This window comes from Urocitellus parryii, chromosome 12 (assembly GCF_045843805.1).
Source record: "Urocitellus parryii isolate mUroPar1 chromosome 12, mUroPar1.hap1, whole genome shotgun sequence".
In the NCBI taxonomy this organism is placed as follows: domain Eukaryota; kingdom Metazoa; phylum Chordata; class Mammalia; order Rodentia; family Sciuridae; genus Urocitellus; species Urocitellus parryii.
Window position 1 is genome coordinate 88031965 of NC_135542.1, and position 27105 is coordinate 88059069.

Here is a 27105-nt window from a genome sequence, read left to right on the forward strand (position 1 = left end):
AGGGCCAATAAAATAACATTAACATATGAGCAATGGTAACTCATATTCCATTCGTTCTAGGTTTTTCTCCCACCTGCTCACAAAAGCTGTGAGCCTCCTAGAAGTGCCCCTGAGTAGCTTAGGGGTGTGCTTAGATGCAGCCTACTATATCCACTGCCAGCGACAGCAAGGCCTAGCTCAGAAGAGATGTCCACTGGCTTCCCCCATCACCTCCAAGCTCTCCCTACCAGTCAGGGCATTTGGTTTGTGTGAGGCATTTGGTATGTGAAGAGCACCTCTCTATCCTTTGTGTCACATTCAATTAACATATCCCAAACCAAGCTGTGGTGCCTCCTATCTTATTGGCTTTTTCACTAGGAGATCTCAGTTTACTCACATGCCCCTGCCCTATAAAGAAACCAGCCATGAATTCAAGGGCTAGTCCAGGTGCTGGCTGGACTCCGGATTGCACTTCCCGTCAGCAACTAAGGGTCAATGTGTCATGTCTGCCCCTTAGGAAGCCATTCATGCCCTCACCCAAGGAACCTTCTAGTTAGCCTAGCTGTCTCATTCAGTTAAGTCTGTACCCACTTATCCCCAGTTAGAGATCCTTTGTCCATGAGAGGAGAGAGACCACTAGAGAAAGCAACAGCGACAGCTACCCTCTCTGTGTGGCCGTCTGAGGCAGCTGAGAAGACCTGGGCCTGAGCACTGGGGGAAAGGATTGCTCCACTCCAAGGGAAAAGCAAATTGACATCAGATTATTTTCCTACAGCTTTTCCCACTTCTTAATATTTGCCACATTGCATTCCACATTCCAATTTTCAAAAGGACAGGAGCATTAATAATATAAAAGAAAGAAGTGAAATTAACTGGAATCAAGAACTTTATTATTTTCAAGTGTAAAAAAGCATGAGATATATGGCTGAGCATCAAGTATAGCTTTGACCTGAAATGTTCTCTTAGAGATACCAGGGGAACAGCCTGGCTTAGAACCAGACCTGCAGGGATACTGTGACACTTCAATAAATCAAATTAAAGTTATTTATTAAGTTGGGTCGGATTTCGGATTTCTCAGTTTTTCTTACGTGGCTTGCTGTCGTTTTTGCTTTCTTTTTAAAGGTTTCTAGATTTCTTCATTTAATAGAGAATAAGGCCTTCTCCCTCAATTACCTACTTCCCATTCGGATCTGCTGAGTTTTAACTTCCATATGTTACTCATATTAGAACACTAAAAGTCCATTTATAAATATTCATTCAGGTAATAACTGTTTAAGAGCTTCAAGGCCCCAATTCATTATCTCTTTTTGATATCAGCTCAGGCTTCAATTCACACATTTCCAATTTAACTGAGGGTAGAGAGAAAGAAAAAAAATTACTTTTGGAGAAAAGCAAGTTGACTTATCCTGGTGTTTCAAGCCAGCATCCCAGTAAAAACTGATACCTCTCTTTAGTTCTAGTACCAGTTGAGGAGTAGGGAGAAAGACACTGAACATTTTTTAACATAGATCAGGACTTCTATATCATTACTTTCTTGAAAGTGCTGTGCATACATAAGCAAGGTACTTTTGCACTTCTTTCACTGAGACCCAGATCTGCAGGGGCACACAGCACTCCTTCCTCCCATGTGAAGCTTCAAACACTACACTTGAGCGGTTTCGGGCCATGCATGTAAAGAGATAAATGGTTCCTGAGCATTTTAAAGAATACATCCCCATCCCCACCCCAGGAAGACAAAGAATTGTGGCTCCTATGTATTCTTGCCTAAGGTTGTACAATGGGCCCAAAGAAGCTATGTGATCTCAAGCTGATGTTTCTGTCACCTACATCTAGCTTCTCTTTGGTAATTGCTGAAAATTCATATTCCTGCACCCCCATCATCTGAATCATAATCTCTTTTGTTGACTGGGGAATCTTTTTGTTTGTTTCTTTGTTCTTTTTAGACATGCATGACAGTAGAGTATTTTTTCTGTTTTTTTTTAAATTGTTAGTGCATGCTAATTATTCAGAATAGTGACTTTTATTATGACATATTCATACATGCATATAACTTTTTTGTTCTTTTTAGATATACATGACAGTAGAGTATATTCTGACATATTATACATACATGAAATATAAGTTTTTCTAATTAGGATCCAATTATTGCAGTTGTACTTGATGTGGAGTTTCACAGGTAGTGTATTCATATGTGAACATAGGAAAATTATGTCCGATTCATTCTACTGTCTTCCTTATTCCCATTCCCTCTACTTTCCCTTCCTTCCCCTTAGTCTAATCCAATGAGCTTGACTGGTGTTTTTTTGGTTTTTTTTTTTTTTTATACCAGGGATTGAATTCAGGGGTACTCAATCACTGAGCCACATCCCCAGCCCTATTTTGTATTTTATTTAGAGACAGGGTCTCACTGAATTGCTTAGCACATCACTTTTGCTGAGGCTGGCTTTGAACTCATGATCCTCCTGCCTCAACCTCTGGAGCCATTGGGAATTAGAGACATGCGCCACTTTGCCCAGCTTGACTGGGAATCTTCACTTTTTTTTAAGATGGGGTCTCACTGTGTTGCCCAGGCTGGCTTCAAACTCTCTATCCTCCCATCTTAGCCTCCAAAGTAGCTGGGATTACAAGCATGCATCATCACATTCAGAGGAATCTTTACTTTTTTAGCAGATTCCTCTGGCACATTACTATTTGAGAGTTACTTCACCAAGTTCTAAAAGGAAACTAAAGAAGACAAAGTAGCCTTTTTTTTTTTTTTTGCAAGGTTATACTCTTCTGGGAAACAACAGAGATCAGGATACCAATAAGATCCTTTAAGAGTTATGGTTGTGTATATTTAATCCCAAATTCATATTACTAAGTGGTATCAAGCCATTCATCAAGCCATGAAAGCAGAAAGCAATTCTGGACTGATAAGAGTCTTAGACTCCTCACAGAAACAAACACAAACTCTCTCTAAAGAAAGGAGTATGAGCCTCAAAAAATTCCCCTAGGTAATTTTCCACAAAACCCACCATCAAAATTTAAAAAGCACACAAAGAAACAAGGCACCAGGAACAAATATTAACAGAAACAACAGACAACCTGGATATTGGAAATATCAAATAGAGACTTTAAAATAACTCTGCATAGCCAAGCACCGTTGTTCACACCTGTAATCCTAACAACTCTAGAGGCTGAAGCAGGAGGATCACAAGTTTAAGGCCTACCTTAGCAAGATCCTGTCTCAAAATAAAAAGGGTTGGGAATGTAATTCAGTGGTTCAATCCCCAGTATTGAAAAAAATAAAGTCTGATATCTAAATAGCTGCTGTGGGAACCAAGAGACAATATGCTAAAAATAAAAAATAATAATAACTGCCACCTAGAGTTTAAAGTCCATTAAAATAAAGACATACTTGAACAAGCAAAACTAGTTTGCCTCTAGCAATCTGTCATTAAGGAACATCTAAGAAAGTAATCCCAGACAAATGTATAAGAAGCAGGAGAAATAAAGACAAATGTGGAAAAAATCTAAATAAACATTGTACAAAACAATACTTCTGTGATGTCAAATAATAAATATAATTTATATCTTATTAACATGAGTATGGAAGAGAGAAATGAGGCTTAAATTCTATAAGGTCCTTTCATAGTCTAGAAGGAGGATAACCACATAGATTAACTTCAGACTTTGATACCTCATGTCTGAATATTATAATTTCTACAGTGACCTAGAAAAGAGCACAAACAATGCACAGCATTCAAATAGGAGGGAAATGGATTGATGAAAAGCATTTAATACAAAAGAGGTAAAAAAAAAAAGAGGAAAAAGAAACAGGATTAGCAGATCAAACAGAAAGCACACAATAACATAATAGATACAAACCTAAATCATTTTTAATATAAATGGACTGTGTTCCATTTAAAGGCAAACACTTTTAAATTGCATTTTTAAAAATCCAATAAGATACTGTTTACAAGAATTTATATCTAAAATAAGGATTCAAAGTTTGAAAATTAAAAAATGAAAAACAATGCTTGCTTCAGCGGAACATATACTAAAATTGGAACGATACAGAGAAGATTAGCATGGCCCCTGCACAAGGATGACACACAAATCTGGTAAACATTTCATATTTTTTAAAAAGCTTCTTTTCAGCCAAAGAGATAATCAGTGAGGTGAATAGAGAGCCTACAGAATGGGAGCAAATTTTTACCTCTCACACATCAGATAGAGCACTAATCTCTAGGATATATAAAGAACTCAAAAATCTTAACACCAAAAACACAAATTACCCAATCAATAAATGGGCCAAGGAACTGAACAGACACTTCTCAGAAAGTGAAGTACAATCAATCAACAAATACATGAAAATATGCTCATCATCTTTAGCAATTAGAGAAATGCAAATCAAAACTACTCTAAGATTTCATCTCACTCCAGTCAAAATAGTAGCTATTAAAAATACAAACAACAATAAGTGTTGGTGAGGATGTGGGGAGAAAGGCACACTCATACATTGCTTAGGGGACTGTAAGTTGGTGCAACCAATATGGAAAGCAGTATGGAGATTCCTTGGAAAACTTGGAATGGAACCACAATTTGAATCGGCTATCCCACTCTTCAATTTGTACCCAAAGGGCTTTTAAAAAGCATATTACAGGGACACAGTCCCATCAATGTTTATAGCATCACAATTCACAATAGCTAAATTGTGGAACCAATCTAGATGCCCTTCAGTAGATGAATGGATAAAGAAAATGTGGTATACATACACAATGGATATTACTCAGCATTAAAAGAGAAAAAAATCATAGCATTTGCAGGTAAATGGATGGATTTGGAGAATATAATGCTAAGTGAAGTAAACCAATCCCAAAAAAGCAAATGCTGAATATTTTCTGTGAAATAAGGAGGCTGATTCATGGGGATGGTGGAGGGGGGATCATGGGAAGAATAGATGAAATTTAGATAGGGCAAATTGGAGGGAGGGGAAGGGAGGGTGTATAAGTGAAGGAAAGATGGTGGAATGAGATGGACATCATTACCGTATGTACATGTATGAAGACATAAATGGTGGGACTCTACTTTGTGTACAACCAGAGACATGAAAAATTGTGCTGTATATGTGTAATATAAATTGAATTTGTATTCTGCTGTTATATATAACAAACAAATATATATAGTTTAAAAAATATTAAAAACTCATCATAGATTCTTTGGGAATTTTCATTTTCAATCATTTGCCTTGTACTAGGTCCCTATAAACATGGGCGTTATTTGCTCTATGGCAAATTTTACAAACGTGGAAAATAATTTCAGTGTTTACAACTTTAGCAATGTGTATTTTCTATAAATTTTTAGAGTATTTTCTTTCCAGATTTTTCTTTATGCACTGTTCTGCTCATAATCAACAGCTTCTGGGTATCATTTTATCAATTTCTGTAACTTTCATTTAACATGATATACTAATGATAATAATGAAAAATGATAAAATATCCACTTCAAAAAAATAAGTATCAAGCAATTAAACAGAAGGAAGTTGATGTGACTATATTCTTATCCAAGAAACTACGTTTTAAATTAAAAATTATGAGTAATGAATTAAAAGGGTCCTTTATAAGAAAAAATTTCCAAAGCATCAATAACAACTTTAAATGTGTATGCATCTAAATATAATATTAAAGTGTATGAAGCAGAGAAAATATATAAAATAGTAATATGAGAAGAAAAAACAATTCCACAATCATAATAGAATATATTAAAACACCTCTCTCAGTAATTGACAGAACAAGAAAAAACATTAATGTCGATATATATGATTTGAAGAACACAATTGTAAAATGACCTCATGGGCATATATAGAACACTATTCCCAGCATCAGCAAAATACCCATAATAAATTCAAACACACAGAGAAAACTTGAAAAAACTGACCACATACCACACTGAAAGCAAGTATCCAAGAGATTTAAAAGATTAAAATAATCCAGAGCACATTCTCTGACCATACTAAATTTCAGTAACAAAGAAATAACTAAAACCATATGCCTAAAAATTAAGAAACACTTCTAAGTAATCCATGAGTCAAAGAAAAAGTCATAATGGAAATAAGAAAATATTTTGAATTTGAATGGCTCAAATATTATATATCAAACATAAAGCAACTCATAAAAGGAAATTTACAGCCTAAAAATGACCAAATTTAGTTTATCTCAGGAAGGCAATGTGATTCATAATACGATCACTTTAATAAATGCAGAAAAAGCTTTTGATGAATTTATGCAGTCATTGAGAATTTAGAAATGAAAAAAAATATAAACTCTTAGAAAGCATGAAAAGGAAAAGATTAAAAACACAGCAAACCAAAAAACTTCTGGGGGGACTGGAGTTGTGGCTCAGTGGTAGAGCACTTACTTGCCTAGCATGTGTGAGACACTGAGTTTGATTCTCAACACCACATAAAAATAAAATAAAGGTATTGTGTCTGTCTACAACTAAAAAAAATATTTAACAAAAAACTATTTTTTTTAATGTGTGAGGATTAGAAGGGAAGAAACAAATCTGCTAGTATTCACAGGGAATATGATTCTGCACATAGAAAAACTCATTCGAATTAGTGAGATTAGTAAAGTTGGAGCAAATAAAAAAATCAAGTTAAAATTTTTTCATTGTATTTTTTTATACCAGTGACAAAGAGCTGGAAAATGTATTTTTTAAGGGACATCATTTATAAGAATAACAAAAGATATCAAATTGTGTTGGGGGTGTAGTTTGATGGAAGCATGCTTTCCTAGTATGCTTGAGGCCCTGGGTTCCATCCCCAGTTGGCGCGCGCGGGGGGGGGGGGGGGGGGGGGAGGGGGGGGGATCAAACACATGGGAATAAATATAACAAGATGAACAAAAGATGAACAAAGCTTCTGAATTGTTTCCTGTGGCTCTTATAACAAATTCCCACAAATTTCGTGGTTTATAACAAGAGATTATTCTTTCAAAGTTCTGAAGGCTAGAAGTCTGAAATCAGTATCACTGAGTAGAAACCAAGGTAATGGCAGGTCCCCAATCCCTCTATCAGCTCGATAAGAAATCCATTTATTGTCTTTTCAACTTCTAGTGGCTGCTGGAATTCTTTGGTTTGTGGTCTCCAATCTCTGCCTTCATAGTCAAATAGCCTTTTCTTCTTCTGTATCAATCTCTTTATATCTCCTCTATTATGACACATACAAGCCCTAAACAATAAAATAATAAAACAGGATACTCATCTTAAAATCTTTAATACTACCACATGTACAAAGACTCTTTTCCAAATAAAGTAACATTTATAGGGACAGGGATTCACACATAATATCTTTGGATGTCATTATTTAGCCTTTGTGGATTAAAATTATAGAAATATAGTTATTAATGGCTGGGCACAATGGCACACAACTGTAATCTCAGAGGCTTGGGAGACTGAGACAGGAAAATCACGAGTTCAAAACCAATCTCAGCAATGGCGAGGCAACTCAATGAGATTCTATCTCTAAATAAAATTCAAAAAGTCCTGGGGATGTGGCTCAGTGGTCAAGTACCCCTGAGTTCAATCCCTGGTATCATAAAAAAGAAAAAGAAAAAAAAGAAATATGGTCATTAATGAGAATTAAATAAGCAGAGGTGTACTCAAACCATGTACATAGCCTGGAAGACTCAATGTTTAGCACTGTCAATTCCCATATTCATCTACAAAATTAATACAATCCCAATAAAAATCTCAGTAGTTGTGCAACTTGACAAGTTGTTTCTAAAATTCCTATATAAATTCAAAAATCTAGATATTCTTGAAGAACAATGAGCTGCCCTGCCAGATATCAGGGTTTTCCATAAAGTTATGTAATTTCTGTTAATCAACTTTTCCCCTTCTGTGACTAAAAGATCTGAACAGAGCAATTTTAAGGAAGACAAGTTTATTTGAGGGCTCATGGTTTCAGTGGTCTTAGTCCATAGAAGGTTGGCTCTATCCCTCTGGGCTCAAGGTGAGGCAGGACACCATGGCAGAAGAATGTGGCAGAGGAAAGCAGCTCATGTGATGATCAGGAAGCAGAGAGATAGATCTCCACTTGCCAGATATAAATATATACCTCAAAGCCACACCCCCATGTCCTACCTCCTCCCACCACACACCACCTGCCTCCAGTTACCACTCAATAAATCCCATCAGGTGATTAATGACTGGGTTAAGGCTTTCACAGCCCAATCATTTCTCCTCTAAAATTTCTCCCACTGTCTCAGACATGAGCTTTTGGGGGACACCTCACATCTAAACCACACAATTGCTGACAGTGCTGAATTGGTGCAGAGATTAATAGGCAAACGAAATAGATCTGCTCTTGTAAACCCTTGGTATGAGAAGTGACACTGCAGAGAAATCGGGAAAGGCTGGGTTTTTAAATAAATAGTGCCGGGAAATAGGGTATCCACATTTCAAAAAGTTAAAGTGAATCCCTACCTCACCCCAAACTTAAAATCAATTCTAGGCAAATTAAAAATACAAGGAGTTTTAGAAGGTACTATAAGAGAATATGTTTGATTTAGGAAGAAGGATTTCTTTCTTATTTTTTTCTTTTTTAATTTTTATTTATTTATTTATTTATTTTTGGTACTAGGTATTGAACCCAGGGGCACTCAACCACTGAGCCACATCCCCAGCCCTTTTTTATATTTTATTTAGAGACAGGGTCTCACTGAGTTGCTTAGGGCCTAGCCAAATTTCTGAGGCTGGCTTTGAGTTTACAGGCTTTCACCACTGGGCCCAGCAAGATTTATTAAACAAGTATATTAGGTTCTCCAGGGAAACAGAACCAACAGAATATATTATAATTTATAAACGTGGATTTATTATATTGACTTTCAAGATCAAGCAAATAGTACTACAATGGCTACCTACAGGCCAGAGAACTCGAAAAACCAGTAGCTGCTCAGTCTGGAAGCCTTGGAACAAAAGGGACTGATAATGCAGCCCTAGTCTGAGACTGAAGGCCTGGAAGCTTCCTGGAGAGTCACTTGAGGCCCTGGGTTCCATCCCCAGTAGTTGGGGGGTGGGGGCAGGGATCAAACACATGGGAATAAATATAACGAGATGAGCCTGCCTTCAAAGGCTGAGGACTCTGGAGTTTGATGTTAACAAGTATTAAAATCATACCCACAGAAGAAGGGTCAGCTCATGCTTGCAAGTTGGCCCCTTTGGATTTTTCCTTCACTCAGACCCCCAGGCTGCAGATGGTGCTGCCCACATTCAGGGTGGGTCTTCTCACTCAGTTCACTAATCCACACACCAATTATGTTTGGAAACACACTCACAGACACACCCAGAACTATGTGTTTTACCAATTTTCAAGGTTTTCTTGACCCGGTCAAATTGACAACCAAGATTAACCATCACAATTCACATAAAAGTACTGGTCATGAAAGGAAGAGGCTGATAAATTTGACATATTAAAACTGGGAAATTGGGACAGGTGCAGAGGCACACACCTGTAAATCCTAGTGGCTTAGGAGGCTGAGGCAGGAGAATCAAAAGTTCAAAATCAGCCTCAACAACTTAGCAAGACACTAAGCAACTTATGTGAGACTTGTCTCAAAAAAATAAAAAGGTTTTGGGGATGTGGCTCAGTGGTTAAATACCTCTGGGTTCAATCCCTGGTACCAAAAGTAAATAAATAAATACAGAATTGGATTATACACTTGCAAAATATTTAAAAATAATAAAATAAAATTTGGAATTTCTATACAATACAAAAAAGAGAATGAAAAGACAAATCTCAAAGAACACATAATAAAAAATGGAATACAGAATATGTAAAGAACTCCTACAAATTAAACAAAAGATCATCTAATTTTTAAAACTTACTTCAAAAAGCACTTCTTCAGACATCTCACACAAAAGAAGTCAAAAACATGAAAAAAGGCTTGTTATCCACTATATGTCAAAAATTTAAGTCTTATCTGTTGAATTGAAATTTTTGTCATTACATGGTATGTATTAAATCTTATATCTGATAATATTTTTAAATATTATCATGGTAAAATATATAACCATTTTAACCATTTTAAGTGTACAGTGGCATTAATTACATTTATAGTGTTATGTAGCCAAAACCACTATTTATTTTCTTATCATCCCAAATGGAAACTCTGTATCCATTAAGCAATACTACCTGCCGCAGTCTTGGCTGGGCACAGAATCACGAGCCACTCACAGCTTTGTAGATTCAAACAGCAATTCTTTTTTCCCAAACTCACATTGGCCCTGTACAAACAAGTTTTCTGGGGAAATCCAAGTTCTGCTGCACAATTCACGTCCCAAATACTTTCTGAATTCCATAAGAACTCAACAGGAACTCAAGCATCATCCTATTCCCAGCAGGAATAACCTTAAACCTGGAACCGCCCTCTAAACCGGGAACGCCCTAAACCCAAGGAGCAAGATACTTCCTAAAACCTGCAGGATACACCCTAAACCTGGATCCACCCTGGTCCTTGAGCAGGGTCACCTTTCTCAAACACACATGCAATGTCACAGCGAGAATTTCCAAGGCAAGTCCATTTAACATGGGGTACGCTGGCAAGGAAATTTCTATGCATCATTCCTACTTGGCAATGGCCCTCAGCATCTCCTCGCTTCTGATTAAATAAACAACAAGCAATGTGGCTTAAGGACCGTGCCTGGTAGGTTGTCCAATTCAACAAATGGTTCTTACATGTCATGGGAAAACTGACCTCTAGGCGTCAGCCTCCTGTCTTAGGTTGATACCACTGCAATTGGATCAACCCGTCACTGACTACCAGTCCAGCATTCAGCCATACTTGTGGATAGGCCTATGCACCAGTGGGGGGGGTGAGGTTCTTGCCTCACCTCTGTTGGCCCCCAAATTTAGCCTTGGTGCCAGTGGGGTGGTGAGGTTCTTTGCCTCACCTCTGTTGGCCCCCAAATTTTAGACCATCACTAGTAGAAGGGAGGAGGATACAGAAATGCCACGACACCAAGCCAATTGATGGCTCCTTTGGAAAAATTGCATCACTGGTGACACCATCAGCAAAGATATGCCAGCACTACCACAATTCGCTGCACCAAACGATAGTTCACAATGCATACAACTGATATATAGTCCAGGCAAGTTCTGCAGGCAGTTCAAAGTGGAAGAGTCTATCAATATGTCCATTTCTTCCCAGAGTAAATAGAGTCCTTGATTGAGCATTACTTGTTGAGTTATATTCATTGATGCATCAGTTTATGCAGTTTACTGTGATAGCTATCATAGAAGCTGTAGTTTGGTTTTATCTCAGTCTTCACCGGCACTGGGATGGAGATGGGAATTCTGGCAAAGATGCTAAAGAGACATTATCCTGAACAGAATTATTAAATATAATGAAAAAGAAAGGTGAAAGTAAACAAACAGACCTGTTAACCACCTTTAAAAACAATCCTTAACAGCTGTTTACCTAATTTAAATTAAACCATTTAAATCACGTGAAAAAAAAAATTCAGATCCATTTTTTCATGAGCGCTCCTCATATATGAAATATGGACATACACACATACAGACATACAACACAAAACAGAAGTGTGCACACATACAACACATAAGACAATAGTAAGTAAAGGCCTTGTAGCTATACCTAGGTGAAATCTCCATTGCAATGTTTAAAAACTCCACAGTCAAAAAATAAAACTGATCAGAAAAACATTAACCTAGGTTTGTATGAGCTCAAAAATAAAATAGAACTTTATGATGTGGGAAAAATGTAATAATAAAATAGATATTGAAAAAAGCACCCTGGTTAATCACTGTCGCAGATGTAAGAATAGCCAAGCTGGAGCTCTGGATATCAGCTGTTATGGATTTCAGTCAAATCATCTTCTTTTTCTATAGAAATTGCTTTAGTTAATCTCTCTGGAATCCAAATCGGCTGCTGTTCTCCCTATGGAAACACAAACACAACCCCGACTCCAGACAATCACTGGGTCAGGACCTTTCCATTGTCCTGTTAGAATATCTTTCCAAAGTACCTTAGACTTATGTACATTTTTTGGATACATATGCCTTTCCACAGTATTAAGTCCTGATGAATTCAAATTTAAAAAGTTTAGAGTAAAAAGGGTTATTTTTAAGTTTATCTTTGGGGGATATATACCCCTTTAAGATCCTTTTAAATTTAAGTCTTTCAAAAGCATTCTGCCTTAGTTTTTAGAATTGCTTTAGTCCTTTTAATTTTTTGATGTGGTTTTAAACCATAGTTGTCTTAGCCTTTTGCATTTTCTATCTGAAATATCTTTACTTGACATTTTCAACCATTTTTTATCTTATTTCTATCTTCTACTTTTCTTCTAAGGTTTTTATATTTACCCTTAGTTGCTTTTTCTCTCCTAGTTTTCTTTTGTTTCCTATTTTGTGGGTTTAAAATTCTTGTCTTTCTACATCTTTTTTATCTTACTATATCTTTTTTATCTTTCTACATCTTCTCTCTTTTTTTTTCTTTTTAACTTTCTATACTTCTATCTTTAAAGTTTTTCACTTCAAATTTTTAATCTTCTTTATCTAAATATCTTTTATCTTATTATCTTCCCATTTTCATGGGTTTTTTTTTCTCCATCATGAAGGCATCTTAACCACCTTCAATTTAACCTTTTAAAGCTTTTTGCAACTTATTTAGACATTTTACAACTTTTTACTTTATCACACAAAGATTATCTCATCTAGAAACATTTCTTTTTCTTTTAACCTTCCATATTAAAATATATTTCCACATCTTCTTTCTTTTTTCTTTTTTCCGCCATGAAGGTATCTCAACCATCTTCAATTTATCCTTTTAAAGCCTTCCAATTATCATCTATACTGTACTTTTAAATGTACTTTTTCACCACCTACAGCTTTACTCTTTTAAACGAGGCTTATATTCGGTTTAGATCGCTTAATGTTAGTTTACATGGCTGCCCTTCAACCAAAGGTTTTTTTTTATTCCATTAAGAAGCTTTGTCTCAATCTGCCATGTACAAATACCTTTTTCTTCTTTCTTCCTTTCTCGAGTTTTTAAAGTAAGTCTAGTTTCCTCAAAATCTTTTTAAATGGCCTTTTACAACTTTTTACTTTACCACACAGAGATTATCTCATCTAGAAACATTTATTTAACCTTTAACCTTTTATATTAAAATATATTTCCACATCTTGAATCTTTTTATATCTCTTTTTTAACCATTAACCCTTTTATAAATTCACATTCTGAAACAACTCTTATAAAATTTCTGATTTAGACAAATTACTCCACTTTAATAAGATGAAATACTTTCATGTTTTTTATGGTACTATTATACTGTAATTGAAACCCAACTGAAACTTCTTATACTCTTTGTATATAAATTACACCTGATAGAATCTTAACACTTAGTAACTGTTTCAGCAAAGACACAGACCAAAGCAATATTAAACCTTTTTCTATTTACCAATTTATGAAAACACACATAATGTTTAAATATATTACCTTATGGAACTTAATAAGTAAAGAGTACTTGATTTTATATTTAGTGGTTGATATTTTAACACTTTAGCTTTGTAAATTAATCAGATGTCTGTAAAAACCAAGATCTTAGACATAGACAAGTATAGTAAACAGAACTAGCCATCTCCTTCTTGTTGAAGAAAAATCCTTCTACAGGATACCATGATGGTCCCATTGATATACTTAATAACTTGTCTTTAAAAAGCCATGGGCTACATTTTTGTACTGTATCAACATATGCCCTTGTTGTTCTTGGTCTTACTGGGGTGCCTCCTTCCTCTAACAATTTCTGTTCCTCAGAGGTGAACAACTTCAAACCTTGAGTCAACCATTTTCCCCAGTTTGCCTGAGAAAGTTCTAAGAACAGGCAACTTGAAATAAAAACAAAATAAATCAAAACAAGAACACATTGTTTCTTGAAATGGTCACCCATTTTTTTGCTCTCCTTCAGGAGTGAGCAAATTCACTTACCCCCAAGCTTCAGACATCCCGTGTACGGACCACCAAATGCCGCAGTCTCGGCTGGGCACAGAATCACGAGCCACTCACAGCTTTGTAGATTCAAACAGCAATTCTTTTTTCCCAAACTCACATTGGCCCTGTACAAACAAGTTTTCTGGGGAAATCCAAGTTCTGCCGCACAATTCACGTCCCAAATACTTTCTGAATTCCACGAGAACTCAATGGGAACTCAGGCAGCAGGATACGCCCTATGCCCAGCAGGAATCACCTTCAACCTGGAACTTCCCTAAACCCAGATTGTCTTAAACCGGGAACACTTTAAACCCAAATTATCCTAAACCGGGATACTTCTTAAAACCTGCAGGATACACCCTAAACCTGGATCCACCCTCGTCCTTGAGCAGGGCCACCTTTCTCAAAGACACATGCAATGTCACAGCAAATTTCCATTTAACATGGGGTACGCTGGCAAGGAAATTTCCATGCGTCATTCCTACTTGGCAATGGCCCTCAGCAACTACCCACCTCTCCATTCTCCAGCCCCTTGCTAACCTCTAATCTACTTTCTGTCCCTATGTATTTGCCTAATCTATGAGTTTCACATTGGTGGAATGATATAATAATTTCAATTAGCATAGTTTTTTTAAGGTTCAACCATACTAAGAATGTATTCATTCCTTTTTATGACTGAATAATGTTATATTGTATGTGTATGTCATATTTTGTTTACCCAAGAGATTAGCCCTTGGGTTGCTTCACATTTTGGCTATCATGAGTAATGCTATTCACATTAGTATACAAGTATCTGAGTCCCTGTTTTTCTATATTAGTGGGTATATATCTAGGACTGGAATTGTTGGTCCACATAATAATTCTGTGCTTAAACTTTTTGAGGAACTGCCAAAGTCTTCTCCCCTGGAGCTGCACATTTTCTAGTAAGGTATTTTTACCTACAGTCAACCTTATCATATTACTGTAGCTCCCAGCTTCCCAAGAGCTAGGTTTTGACTAGAATGAGAAAATGACAGGGTGTACATTTTCTCATCCATTCACATCCAACTCTTCGGCATATTTTCAATGTGTTTCCTATATTCATTGTTATCATTACCAACATATTTGAGTCTACTTTCTACTTTCCATTCTTTCTTTGTTGAGAGCCACAGCCAAAGGGGCCCCAGCAAACTTCCAGCTGCCAGCAAACTTCCAGCTGCCAGCTGATGATTGGCTCACAGCGGCCCCAGCAACATCTAGCTGATTGGCTCCTCTGCGGTGATGTTCATTGGGCTGTTTCCCTGCCCTTCAGACTGCCAGCTGATGATTGGCTCACAGCGGCCCCAGCAACATCTAGCTGATTGGCTCCTCCACGGTGATGTTCATTGGGCTGTTTCCCTGCCCTTCAGACTGCCAGCTGATGATTGGCTCACAGCGGCCCCAGCAACATCTAGCTGTTTGGCTCCTCCATGGAGCTGCTCATTGGGGGACTTCTTTGGCTCCGCCCATGCAACCCAGCCAATCGGCCTCAAGAGCAGGAGGATTGTGGGAGGTGGAGAGGCTTGTGTGGGGGAGAGGCTTGTGGAAGCCGGTGGTGGCAGTTGGGCTCTGAGGGTTTTTTCCTGAGGAGCTGTTTTGTTTGGCATTTGTAGTTCTAAAAATAAAGTTAGTTTCTTTTGACAAGTGGCTCCTGAATTGTGCCCAGCCAGACTACGCATTTCTTATCACTTTATAATTGTTATAAAATTTTAATGCATATTTAACTTTACAAGGTCCAAAGTTATCATCTTTACCCTCCTTCCCACATAATAATTAGGGCTTTAAAATATATTAACTCTGCTCACACACTCCCAAGTTATATTGTTGTCTAACATTGTAGTTAGACACAAATTGTTTTATAGCTCCTCAAAATTTTACTGTTTTAGACAGTTAATGCTTTGTGTTTACTTTTAAATTAAAAAGTTTCCTCGCTTACCATTCACATTCGTTGCATCTCAAGCTTTTCTGTCATCATATTCCATCATCTCAACATTTACCTTTGGAAGATTCTTTAATGAGATCCCCAGTTATTGTTCATCAGATAGCACATTTTACCATTATTCTTGAAATTTGTTTTTATAAGTTATTTTCTATTCTCTTTTCTGATTACAAATGGGAAATAAGCTTTCTAATTGTTGGTTCTGGGTATTACTTCTTTGGCTGCTTTAAAGATCTCTTTTATGTTCTGTATCTACTTGTAAATGCTGCTGTCTGGGTTATTTCTTCAAGCCTAGCCTTCAGTTTACAAATTCTCTCTTCAACTGGGTCAGTTTATCCATTCTAATTGCAATTGTTACATTTCATTGTTTACTTCTTCCTGAAATCTGCCTTATCATTCTTTTCATTTGTTTTTTTATCATACATTCCTCTTATTGCTTCTGACACAATTTTGCAGTCTTTGCAAATTTGACTATATTATTTGTCATTTCTTCTCTCACATATGACACACTTATGACTTTGGATATTAACTTGTTTCTTAGAATATGTATGGGAATGCCTTGATGCTTTCTCCAGGAAGGTTTTGGGTTTGTTTTTGTTAGAAGCATGGGGACACTATCAATTCAGGATCATTGTAAAATAAATTTTCAGTTTGAGACTTTTAAGGACAGACACCCAAGTAAGAAAAACTTCTGCACAAAATTTGCATGGTAACTAGCTGTGGTAAGGAATTTCTCATGGGACACCTTTCTCCCACTCAACATTGAGGCCTGCACTTTTCCCTTATATCCATCTCTGATGTGTTTTATTTTCTAGTTTACCAAAATGTTATATCCTACTCTGCGCAGGTTACTCATTTTTGTCCAGCTGACTTGCAGACCTAAGTTGTTCTGTAAACAGCATTATTATAATTTTTTTCTTTCAGTAACTACACTTGTTAAGAGTTTGATCAAGCCCTGACCCTATCTGCCAATCTCACCCAGGAGAGACTCGTGGATGGATGCTCCTCTCCAAGTGCAGTCATCAGCTTCAGTGCTTGTTACTTCTCTCATGTTTTCTTACTTTTTTTTTTTTTGCTTCTGATAATTTCTTTTTTAAAAAAGGAATTAATTCTAATTAAAGACCACCCCCATGTTTATCCATAATTATTTTTTGAGCTAATAAGTTTCTCAAGTTATTTAGTCTAGCATACTGCCAGACATTTCTGTTCCACTTTCCCACATATATGTGCTTTTATGCATAAAAATGGATAAAGGAGATTTGTCAACCTTACTGAAAAGGAAAGATGTAAAAAGTTCTGGTAAGAAAAATCACAAGTCAGCTAGTTACAGGTGATGGTAAACAACATGAAATGGGTAATGAAGAGAAAATGTATACATGCATATTCAATGTACTTATTTGTATGTATGTTCATGTATGTATTTTTTTACTATTATTTTTAGTACTAGGGACTGAGTCCAGAGGTGCTTTACCACTGAGTCACATCCCCAGCCCTTTTCATTTTGTATTTTTGAGACAGGGTCTCCCTAAGTTGCTCAGGACCTTGCTAAGTTGTCGAGGCTGGCTTTGAACTTGCAATCCTCCTACCTCCGCCTACCAAGCCACTGGGATTACAGGCATGCACCACCACACCCAGCTGTTCATATATATATTTATATAAACTATGCACACTTGAATAACTAGAGTCTTAGTACTAATGTATGTCTTTCCTTATTATATATGTATATATCTGCATTATTAAAATTGATATATGTACACACACACAACTTTTCCCCCCTTCTATCTTCCGGTTATTCCATCTAACATTATAAGACTTTTATAACAAGGAACATTGTGATCAAGCAAGGGTAATATCATAGAGATGAATAGGTAACTTGTAAAATTTATGCCCTCTTGGGAAGAGAGTAGGTGTCGTCTACAACAAAGAAGTAGGTGTGTGTGAGGAAGAATCTTGACAATCTTTGTTCTTTGGAAACTTAACATGGATACAAGTGTAAGTGTAGATACTGAGTGTTGTGAAGGATGAACCATGCTCAACAATATCTGCTGAAGATTCTGTACTGTTCTCATTCTTGTGCTCCATACTTGTCCACATAAATCCAATTGGATTTCACCAATAAGAGGCATTTGTACACAATTCAGAAAGTAAAGAAAGGTGAAAGTATTCTCCAGTGGTAACTGCCATCAGGCTAATGGGCATCAGACAGCTAAATGTGGGATTTGCCAGTTGTTTGCAGGCACTTTTCTGAAAACCACTCACATTTGGTCCTGCAGGAGCCAATATCACTCATGGCAGGCAGCTTCCTATAATCCCTACAGTGGCAGATTTCATACTGGCCTTCCTGATCTGCATTTCCTCAAGCTTTCTAATGGTCATGGAAGACCAATGTAATGGTTAATTTGAATTGTCAAATTGATTGGATTAAGAGATGCCAATGATTATGAGGCTTCTGGGTGTGTCAAGGAATGACTGTCATGTGGGATAGCCAACTGAAATGAAGACCCCCCCCCCCACCTAAGCAGCACTGCCCAAAAAAGATAATGGCATGGATGGAATAAAAGTTGGAGGAACAAGGAAGCAGCAGGCAGATTTAAGTTCTATTCTTCTGAAAAGGTTCTTGATTGCTGCTGCAATCATCTGAGAATATTAGACTCTTACTTCTTCACTCTTCGAAAGCAGACCCTGCCAGTGATTCTCTAGGGTGTTTCCAGAAGCCTTTGGTCTCAGACTAGGATAGAACCATTGATCTTTCTCATTCTAAGGCTTCAGCCTCTTGGATTGTGCAATTACTGGTTCTTCCAGCTCTCCAATCTGCAGCCGACCATTATGGACTATCCAGCCAACCTAATAAATCCCCTTTTTATAATTATACTTCCTGTTGATTCTGTTCCTCTACAGAACTCTAATAATCCCTAGAAAATTCTTGCCTATTGAAAATTCCCTCAGAGAATTCTGATTTCTTGATCAAACTCTTAACAGGTTGTTACTGAAAAAAAAAAATAATAAAATGTTGTTCATTAATAAATAGCAAGGTCAGCCAAGTGTTTTATTATGCAAATACTATTGCAAATTCTTTGTGCGTAGACACTGAGAAATATGTTGTTTGCTTAACCAGAGTCCATTGTTTTGCCTGCATTTCTCAGATACCCAATGTATCCACTGCACCCAGTATACTGACAGCATAAGGTAAAAGAATGGAAAAGCAGGATTTGGCTGTTAAATTCTATGAAATGATTTCCACTTAAATAATGATTTAAGCTTTAAGGCACTCTATTTGAGCATAAGCCAAGTCAAGATTAGGATCTTTTTTTAAAAAATATTTTTTAGTTGTAGTGGGCACAATCAATATCTTTACTTTATCCATTCATTTATATGTAGTGCCGAGGATTGAACCCACAGCTCCATACATGCTAGGCGAGCACTCCACCGCTGAGCCACAACCCCAGCCCCAAGATTAGGGTCTTTAATTTTAAAAATAACAAAATTAAAAATCAGCTCTGTTTTCTAATAGGATGACTGTCAACATTTTCAGAACTGCTCTTACTTAGTTTCAGCATACTCAGTTCAAAGGAGTTGAGAACCATTTACTAAGGAATATCACACTGATGGGAAGGTCAAGTTTTAGATAACCATGCCTAGAGTCCACTAGCTTTTCTCCATCCTTGGAGACTTGTCATTTTCCTTCATTCTTGTGTCCTATTCCATGAAGAACCATGAATGTGCAAATCAATTCATTATTGTTCCTGCTGAGAAAAGTTCCTAATATTTCATTTAAGTTCCTAATGTTGTGTCATTAAAATCAATTCTGTATTCAGAGACTATTTTCCCATTTCAATTAAAGTAACCCCCAATAACCACCAAAAAAACAAAGACTACATATGTAAAGAAATTGCCAATTTAATTTGTTGGATTTGTTCAAAGAAATGCTTTAAATTTTTATAACATATGGGTCCAAGTTAACAACTAAGAACAAAGATGGAAATCCTACAAAGATGTCCCACAGTTTCTAGGTTTCTACATAGCAGCAGTGAAAGTAAATTAATTTTTAAAAAATCATTTTATTCAAAGAATTAAAAAAATTAAGAAAGCAGGAGAGATAAAATTCAAAGCAAATAACCTTGGTACTTCAAAACAATTCTACAAACAAAATGTGATTTTTTTTAAAAGCCCCCTAAATCAAAACTTCTAGACACAGTCAAGTCTAACAGAAAGAAACTCAAATATAATACAATTTTATTTCTCTTGCCTAGAAAGTAAGTCTTTATTGTCTCAGATATTTTCCATCTACTGGAGGCATTATGTGAAGACAGTGGATCAAGTTTTCTAATGGGTTCATGTCACATGGACCTCGCCATAATAAAACATCAATGACTGAGGCCACACTGGAATAAGGACAACAAAGTTACCTGAAAGGGAGCTATTGCCAGAAACAAACTGCTGTGATTCTGATACATCTAGTTCTCTGCAGCCTGGGTGTTTATCTAGAATTAATGAATAGCAACCTTTAGGTCTCACGAATGAAAAAAAAATGTGTAATTTAAGAACAAAGGGGTTGTTGGTTAGTTACAGTTTGTCTTTTAGGTATAACAGATCTGAAATTCTCCATGAATATCATACTATGTGCTTTGGAATTCTGGCAATTTTCCTCACATGATCTTGCTATACTTATCTCCATCTCAAAACATACAAAGCTGAGTGACAGAGAGGTAAAAATCCTAAAAATCCCAAGTGTGCACAGCAGCCGTTAAATTTTTTACATGTTTATGGTTTTTTAATAGTTGGGTGCTTCTAAATCACTTGGTATACTGCATTAATTAAAAACACCACTTGTTTCCATTCAAATTATGTAAAGAGTCTTTTTAATTTTATACAGAGAAGCAGAATGATAGGTGAAAAGGAAAAAAACTCTATCCAGAGGGCACTTCTCTAATTGTTTAAAAAGCTCCATTTTTTTAGTTCCATATTTTCAATTACACACCCAAAGTTTATATTCAAGATATCCTGAAATATATAAAGGAAAATATGGATAAAGTAGCAGCAGTCTCTACAAGAAAATACATAAGTGGATTCTGGAATTCAAGTTAATGAAGCATGTTAATGTAAGTTCACAAAGTATGTTTCAATCTTGGAAATAATTTCCTGTATACATGCTCACCAAAGAGAATGATGAATTCATTTCATCACATATATAGCACCTGGGAAGGGGTCAGCTTTTAAATGACTCATATTCTGATAACTTTTCTGTACATTAGCACAAGGATGCTCATAAGGTTAAATAAAGCTCCTATATTATCTTAAAAAATGAAAGAAGCATGTTTACCTTCAGATGATTGAGAGAAGCTTAGCCTTTACTTCTTTCCTTCATCCAAAAAAATTAAAGAAGTATTTTTTTTCCAAATGCCATTTAATGAAAAGTGCCCTCTTAACTTTTAGGGATATTACTTCTTGGCCTCCAGTAAGGTCTCAGTAAATACTGATAATCAACTGCAAAGAACTGAAAGAAAACTGTTCACTTAGAAGTAAGGTTGAATTTTACTTCAAAAGGATAAATCTTAGAAAACATGATTCATGCTGATGAGGCAGTCTTAGTTTCTACAGAGTCAGAGCACAGGAGTGAGAGGGAGAGTCCACAGACTCAACTGAGTGGGTAGACCCAATAGCACATCTGTCCATTCCAACCACCCTGGTCTCCTGCAAAACCGAGCAAGTGCTGTGAGCACTGGGGAAAGCATCTAGCTTGCTGTATATAAAATAATTCTGTAAAGGGAATCTTTGTTCTACAATTTACAGATTCCCAGATACTACTTAGATTGTCTTGTCACTCATTTACCATATATATATATATCCTTCTTTTGCAACTATGAATTCACTTGAAATTTCTGATTACTGCAAATCCTGAAAATTTGCAACAACAACATACTGCAAAAAATATAAAGTGACTTGAGAAAGTATATTATTTATGGAGTATGATATCAGAAAGAGTATCCAGCATTTGTTTTATCTAATGATCCTTTTTAAAACAACTGGGAAGCCAGAATACAGAAATGTGGCTTTTGATAATATTTATGCAATCATTTCTTATTTTTAAAAGTTAAAGTAATTAGTAAATGTTCAGTGTCACTAATGTTTACTAAGAACTAAAGTAAAACAATGTCTATATTTCTTAGTACAATACAATTTTTAAAACAACTACATACATGTATATGCTTTAAATATTGGCAGATTGCTTCAAAATGAAATTCTCAGCAAGTTTTTGGTAATCTATTCACAGTTCTGGCTTAGAGTCACTGAAATTACAAGTCATGAGGATGAAATGACCAATTGGCTCAGAAAACTGAACATTCATTTCAAACAATACAAAACTGAAACAAGCAACAACCCTAACCCCTCCCCTCACAAGAAGTATAATTTAAACAAATTCCAAAAGTTTTATTTAGGCAAAAACACATTCAACCACAGAACATTCAAAAAGCTAACAGGATCATTTCTATAATCATTCTGAAAACTAGTATAGAAAGCAGGGTAATTTGAGAATTTCAAAGATGTTCTCATTAACCATTAGTTATCGTATCGTAACATTTCCACATGAAGCTATTACATACTTACAAGTTAATATGGCATAACTTAACAATCTTGCTAACTATAATTTTAACCCTGGATATTATTGGTTTAAAGCTAATATGATTAGTCCTATTAGTTGTCATTGTCTTAGATTTGAAGATAATGTTTAAATTCATCAAGCTAGGGAGATAACTGAAATGTTTATTAACAATCTTTAAATATAGTGGGTAAAAACAGATTTATGTTAAAACTTTTAAACTTGAGACTATTAACAGTAAAAACTGAAATGTGTTTCTGTGGGTAAAACACTGCCTGTCATTCTTGTACACAAAATTTACTAAATATGTAGATCTCACAAATGAAATATCTTTACCATTATCTTCAATTTCTTTGGCCTTTACAAATTCAATGTGAACTATGAATTCTTTTTCAATAAATACTTTTCAATGATTTTGTGCTTTTTTCAGAAAAATCACTTAATTTGTAGCATATAATAACTAGGTAACACCAGTCTTTCTCTTTTATTGCTATAGAATATCCTACATACATATATTTGTATATATATATATATGTGTGTGTGTGTGTGTGTGTATGTATATGTATATACATACACACACATATATATATTTTTAAAAAAGATAAGAGAAAGAGCTGACCCAAAGGACTTAAAATACGTTTGTTAAAACAAACACTTTAGCTGGTTTTCCTTCTTTGAAGAGTAATGAAATAAATGTCAGAGAAATATTACCAATGACCCCCAAATAGGCTCCTTTTCTCCATCCTCAGAACTAACTCAGGACAAGAGACCCGGATTTAAAAGGAGTCAGTATCACCTCAGAAACAACCTAAGAAAGCTTTCAAAGGAGAAACAGCCCATCTGCACTCTACCCTGTGTAAGTTACCTCTGAGGAGCAGGAACACTTGATTGTTTTTCATCTGCATGTTAATGACTCTGTATTGTTTATAGCCTGTGATTACAGCTCACTCTGCACATGCATTTCACTTCTTATGAACATTATATATGATATGCCCCCAAACTTAGACCATCATTTAAGTAAACAAATCCATTCAACTCACAGCACCCATGCCTTTCAATGAACCTAGCTACTCTTCTCCAGTGACAAGTCTACCTGGGGACAGACATTTTTTGAGAAGGAAGATGTAATTTTAAATGACCTGCACAGCTTATAATAGGTAGTCATAAAAAAAAGACTGTTGACATAGTTATAACAAACTAAAAAGAGCTGACAACTTTTTTTTTCCTCTTATCTTTATCCTATGGCATATGTGATTTTTAAAGTGGAAAAGTTGATTCCAAAGTAATAATTATTTATTGGGCCATGTGTTTGTTAGATGTCCCCTGACTAAAAAGGGCCCACTGGGTAAGGGCATATGAATGAATTTAAACTTTAAATGTACTATAAGAAAAAAACTTTTTATATAAAGAGCTCCTTTTGTAGAATATCTTTTTCTGAAAAACACATTTTTTAAATAGTCTATATTATATTGGCTTTAACTGGGTATGCTCACTTATTTAGCCTTGCCTCACTGCAAGACCTTTTATGTGTTAAAAATTAATTTATAAAAACATTTAAAAATCACAACATTAAATGGGGTAGAGAGCAAGAAGAGAGAAAAGGGAAACAAAATCATGTTTGGAAAATACCACTTCATACTTCAACTTGGTTTTTGATACTCAGTTTAGAACTTACCCTAGCTTGGAGTATTTGTGTATGGAGTGTGATTTGGGGTACAAATCACAGCCAGACAGAAGTAAGTTCTGGAATTCTATTACACAGAAAGTGATGACAGCCAACAGTACCAAACGGTATAATTCAAAATAGATACAAAAGACCACTCTGATTGTTCTTATCACAAAAAAATGATAAATGTTTGAGATGATGGATAATCTAAGTATCCTGAGTTAATCATTTTACAATATACCAAAACATCACACTGTACCCCATAACAATACACAATAATTATGTGTATGTCATGTATATCAATAAAATAATTTAAGGAAAGAAATGCTGCAAACCCATACACGTGTCAAATGTTGTCGTATCAAATATAAGAAATGATATAATACATATAAAAACTAGTATGCTTACAGAAAATAATCTTATAAACAAAGTAGGTAAATACAGCTATAGCAGCTGTGTTTGTGTGTGTGTGTGTGTGTGTGTGTATGATGTAAATAGTGACCTTATTTTATTTTTAAAAACAATGAGATCCCTAGACTCCATCAATGATTCCTTCCAAATTACCTTAAAATATGCCACTTCTTTCTCTATCCATCATGCACAAGCAGTGTTTTATACTTCCCTTGTAGCAATAATAGCTATCCAAAATCCTAACCTCATCAAGAAGTTCAAACACAAAAAAGGAAATAAAAGACTGAACTTACTAGAAATTATGCTAAATATTTCACCTTCACAATTTAAAAGTGAGTACTTTTGAAAGAACTTAACCAAAACATAAGCACACTCTCCTATAGCTCTCAAGATCTAAACCAAAAAACTCTGTGAAAGAAATTTTAACTCACATTTTTGGGGTATCTAACTAATATTCTACTTTAAATATTTTAACCCAAAGTGTCAACTTCCACTTGTAACTGCAACCAGCTGAAGACATTTTACCACCACTTTATTTACATCATCTTCATTCCTAAATAAATTTCAGGGTAGAACACAGAAAATACAGAGGAAAAAATCTAGGAATACTAAATATGATGTCCTTTATTTACTAATATCAGTGTAAAACATAAATTTTTCTTAGCCTAGCCTACCATACCTATTTAAGAGCCAAAGACTTGCAAATCTTCTAAAAGATTTCAGAGAATTTCCAAACTGACACTAAAGGTATATTAGTTTTATGCAACAAGGCAGTAAAGAAAGTCAAAATTAACTGTAGGAAATTCTTTCATGGGACAAAGTTGAAAAGAATATTGAATATATTGACAATCTGAAACATTTGATAGCAGCTCTGTTGTGATTTCAAGAACAAGATACAAATATGTCATTCAACAGTTACTTTAAAAATAAAGATTATAAACACAAGGAAATAAAAATTTCTTTTAGATGAAAAAACAAGGAGTGGGTTACCCAACATCCCATCTTCAAATTTAAAATCACGCTGTCAATTGTCCAACTGTCTAAAGCAATTCAAATTTAAAGTTTGTGCTATAAAATTGTGCACATGTGTTCTCTATAAGTGCATTGGAGAACATCAATGCACTACTATAATATTCTGTTGCCTAAATCACCTCCACCTACAGATAACGGATAAGTATGAGAACTAAGGTTAACTGACCTTAGATATAAATCCCACCAAGAAAAGTTTTAAGCCTTTACGTATTATAGTTTGATTTAAAAACAAAATAGAAACAAGTTCTGAAATAAATCACAGCATCTTCTGTTTATATATAACTTAGCAAAACCTTCAATAAACATCCAAGTGTTCACATATATTACCACTGGATTTAGAAAGCCCAAATAAATGCACAACTCTATGATTGGTCTGAATGAATAAATGCACAGTAAAACAAATGCCAATTATTTTTTAAACATACAATCCTCTTAGATTGAAGTGAAGGACCCATAAATTCAACACCCAGAAAAAGACAGCTAAAATCTTTCTAATACAGATTCCAATTAGATTTCATTATTCAAACTCCCCCACATTTTACTGGAAAAATATAAGAAGCAATTTCACAAAAATCACAAATTGAATGGAATAATTATAACTGATATATAAATAAGAATTTACTAAAAAAGGCTTCCAGGGGGGTGATATCTTAAATCAAAGCTTTCAATACAAAAGGTGTCATGTGTTGTTTAATCTTCCCAAGTTTCAGATGCTTTTTACTCGACGGTTACAGATTTTGCAAGATTCCGTGGAAAATCAACCTATTAAAAGAAAAAGAAAAAAATAAAAAAGAGCAAGAGTTGAGAGATTATACAGATTGAGAAAAAGGGGTTTGCTATAAGAAAACTATTTTTGTTTAGAGCTGGGTGTGGTGGCACATGCCTGTAGTCCCAACTACTCAAGAGGCTGAGGTGGGAGGATGGATTAAGTCCAGGAGTTCAAGGCCACCCTGAGCAATGTAGTATATATATGTATATGTATATATATATATATATATATATATATATATGTATATATATATATATATATATATATATTTAAATATAATATAATATTTAAAACATTATATCAGAAAATATAATCATGTAATATGTCTTGAAAAAAAAAGTGAACTAGTTAGGAAAAGAATTTAAAAGTGCCAGCACACACAGAAAGAGTTAATTACTCTGGTCCTCTATAGAGGTGGTAACACACTCATAGGGACACTAGAAATACAAAAGCAGAATGTTTAGGTTACCACAATAATTGAGAGAGCAGGAATACTGGAATTCATACAATGTGTGAGAGAGTTCCAAACAACCAAAAATTCCCCTCTTCAAAATCCCACATGCTACTCTATGAAGAAAAACATACTAAGAAAACAGGTGGAGATTTCCCAAGGACAGTCCTAGTCCTACAGGTCCTCCAAAGTAATTTCAAGTTTTATGAGTAAGAAGATATTATAACTTACAAATTGGGTCATGAAAAGAT

General features: G+C 35.4%; 1 protein-coding gene and 1 non-coding gene across 3 annotated transcripts in view; one reads left to right on the forward strand and one right to left on the reverse strand.

Moving 5' to 3' along the window:
- The first annotated feature begins 3996 nt into the window (after positions 1-3996).
- Positions 3997-4101, forward strand: LOC113181653 (U6 spliceosomal RNA). Its single transcript, XR_003300612.1, has one exon. It is a non-coding gene; the product is annotated as a U6 spliceosomal RNA (small nuclear RNA).
- Positions 4102-22341: 18240 nt separating this feature from the next.
- Positions 22342-27105, reverse strand: part of Gfpt1 (glutamine--fructose-6-phosphate transaminase 1) — a 65524-nt gene continuing 60760 nt past the window's right edge. For both annotated transcript variants that reach the window (XM_026387213.2, XM_026387212.2), the window contains one exon: positions 22342-26396. In XM_026387213.2, coding sequence (XP_026242998.1) covers positions 26352-26396 — 45 coding nt within the window. In that variant the 3' untranslated portion in view covers positions 22342-26351. The remainder of the gene's footprint in view (positions 26397-27105) is intronic.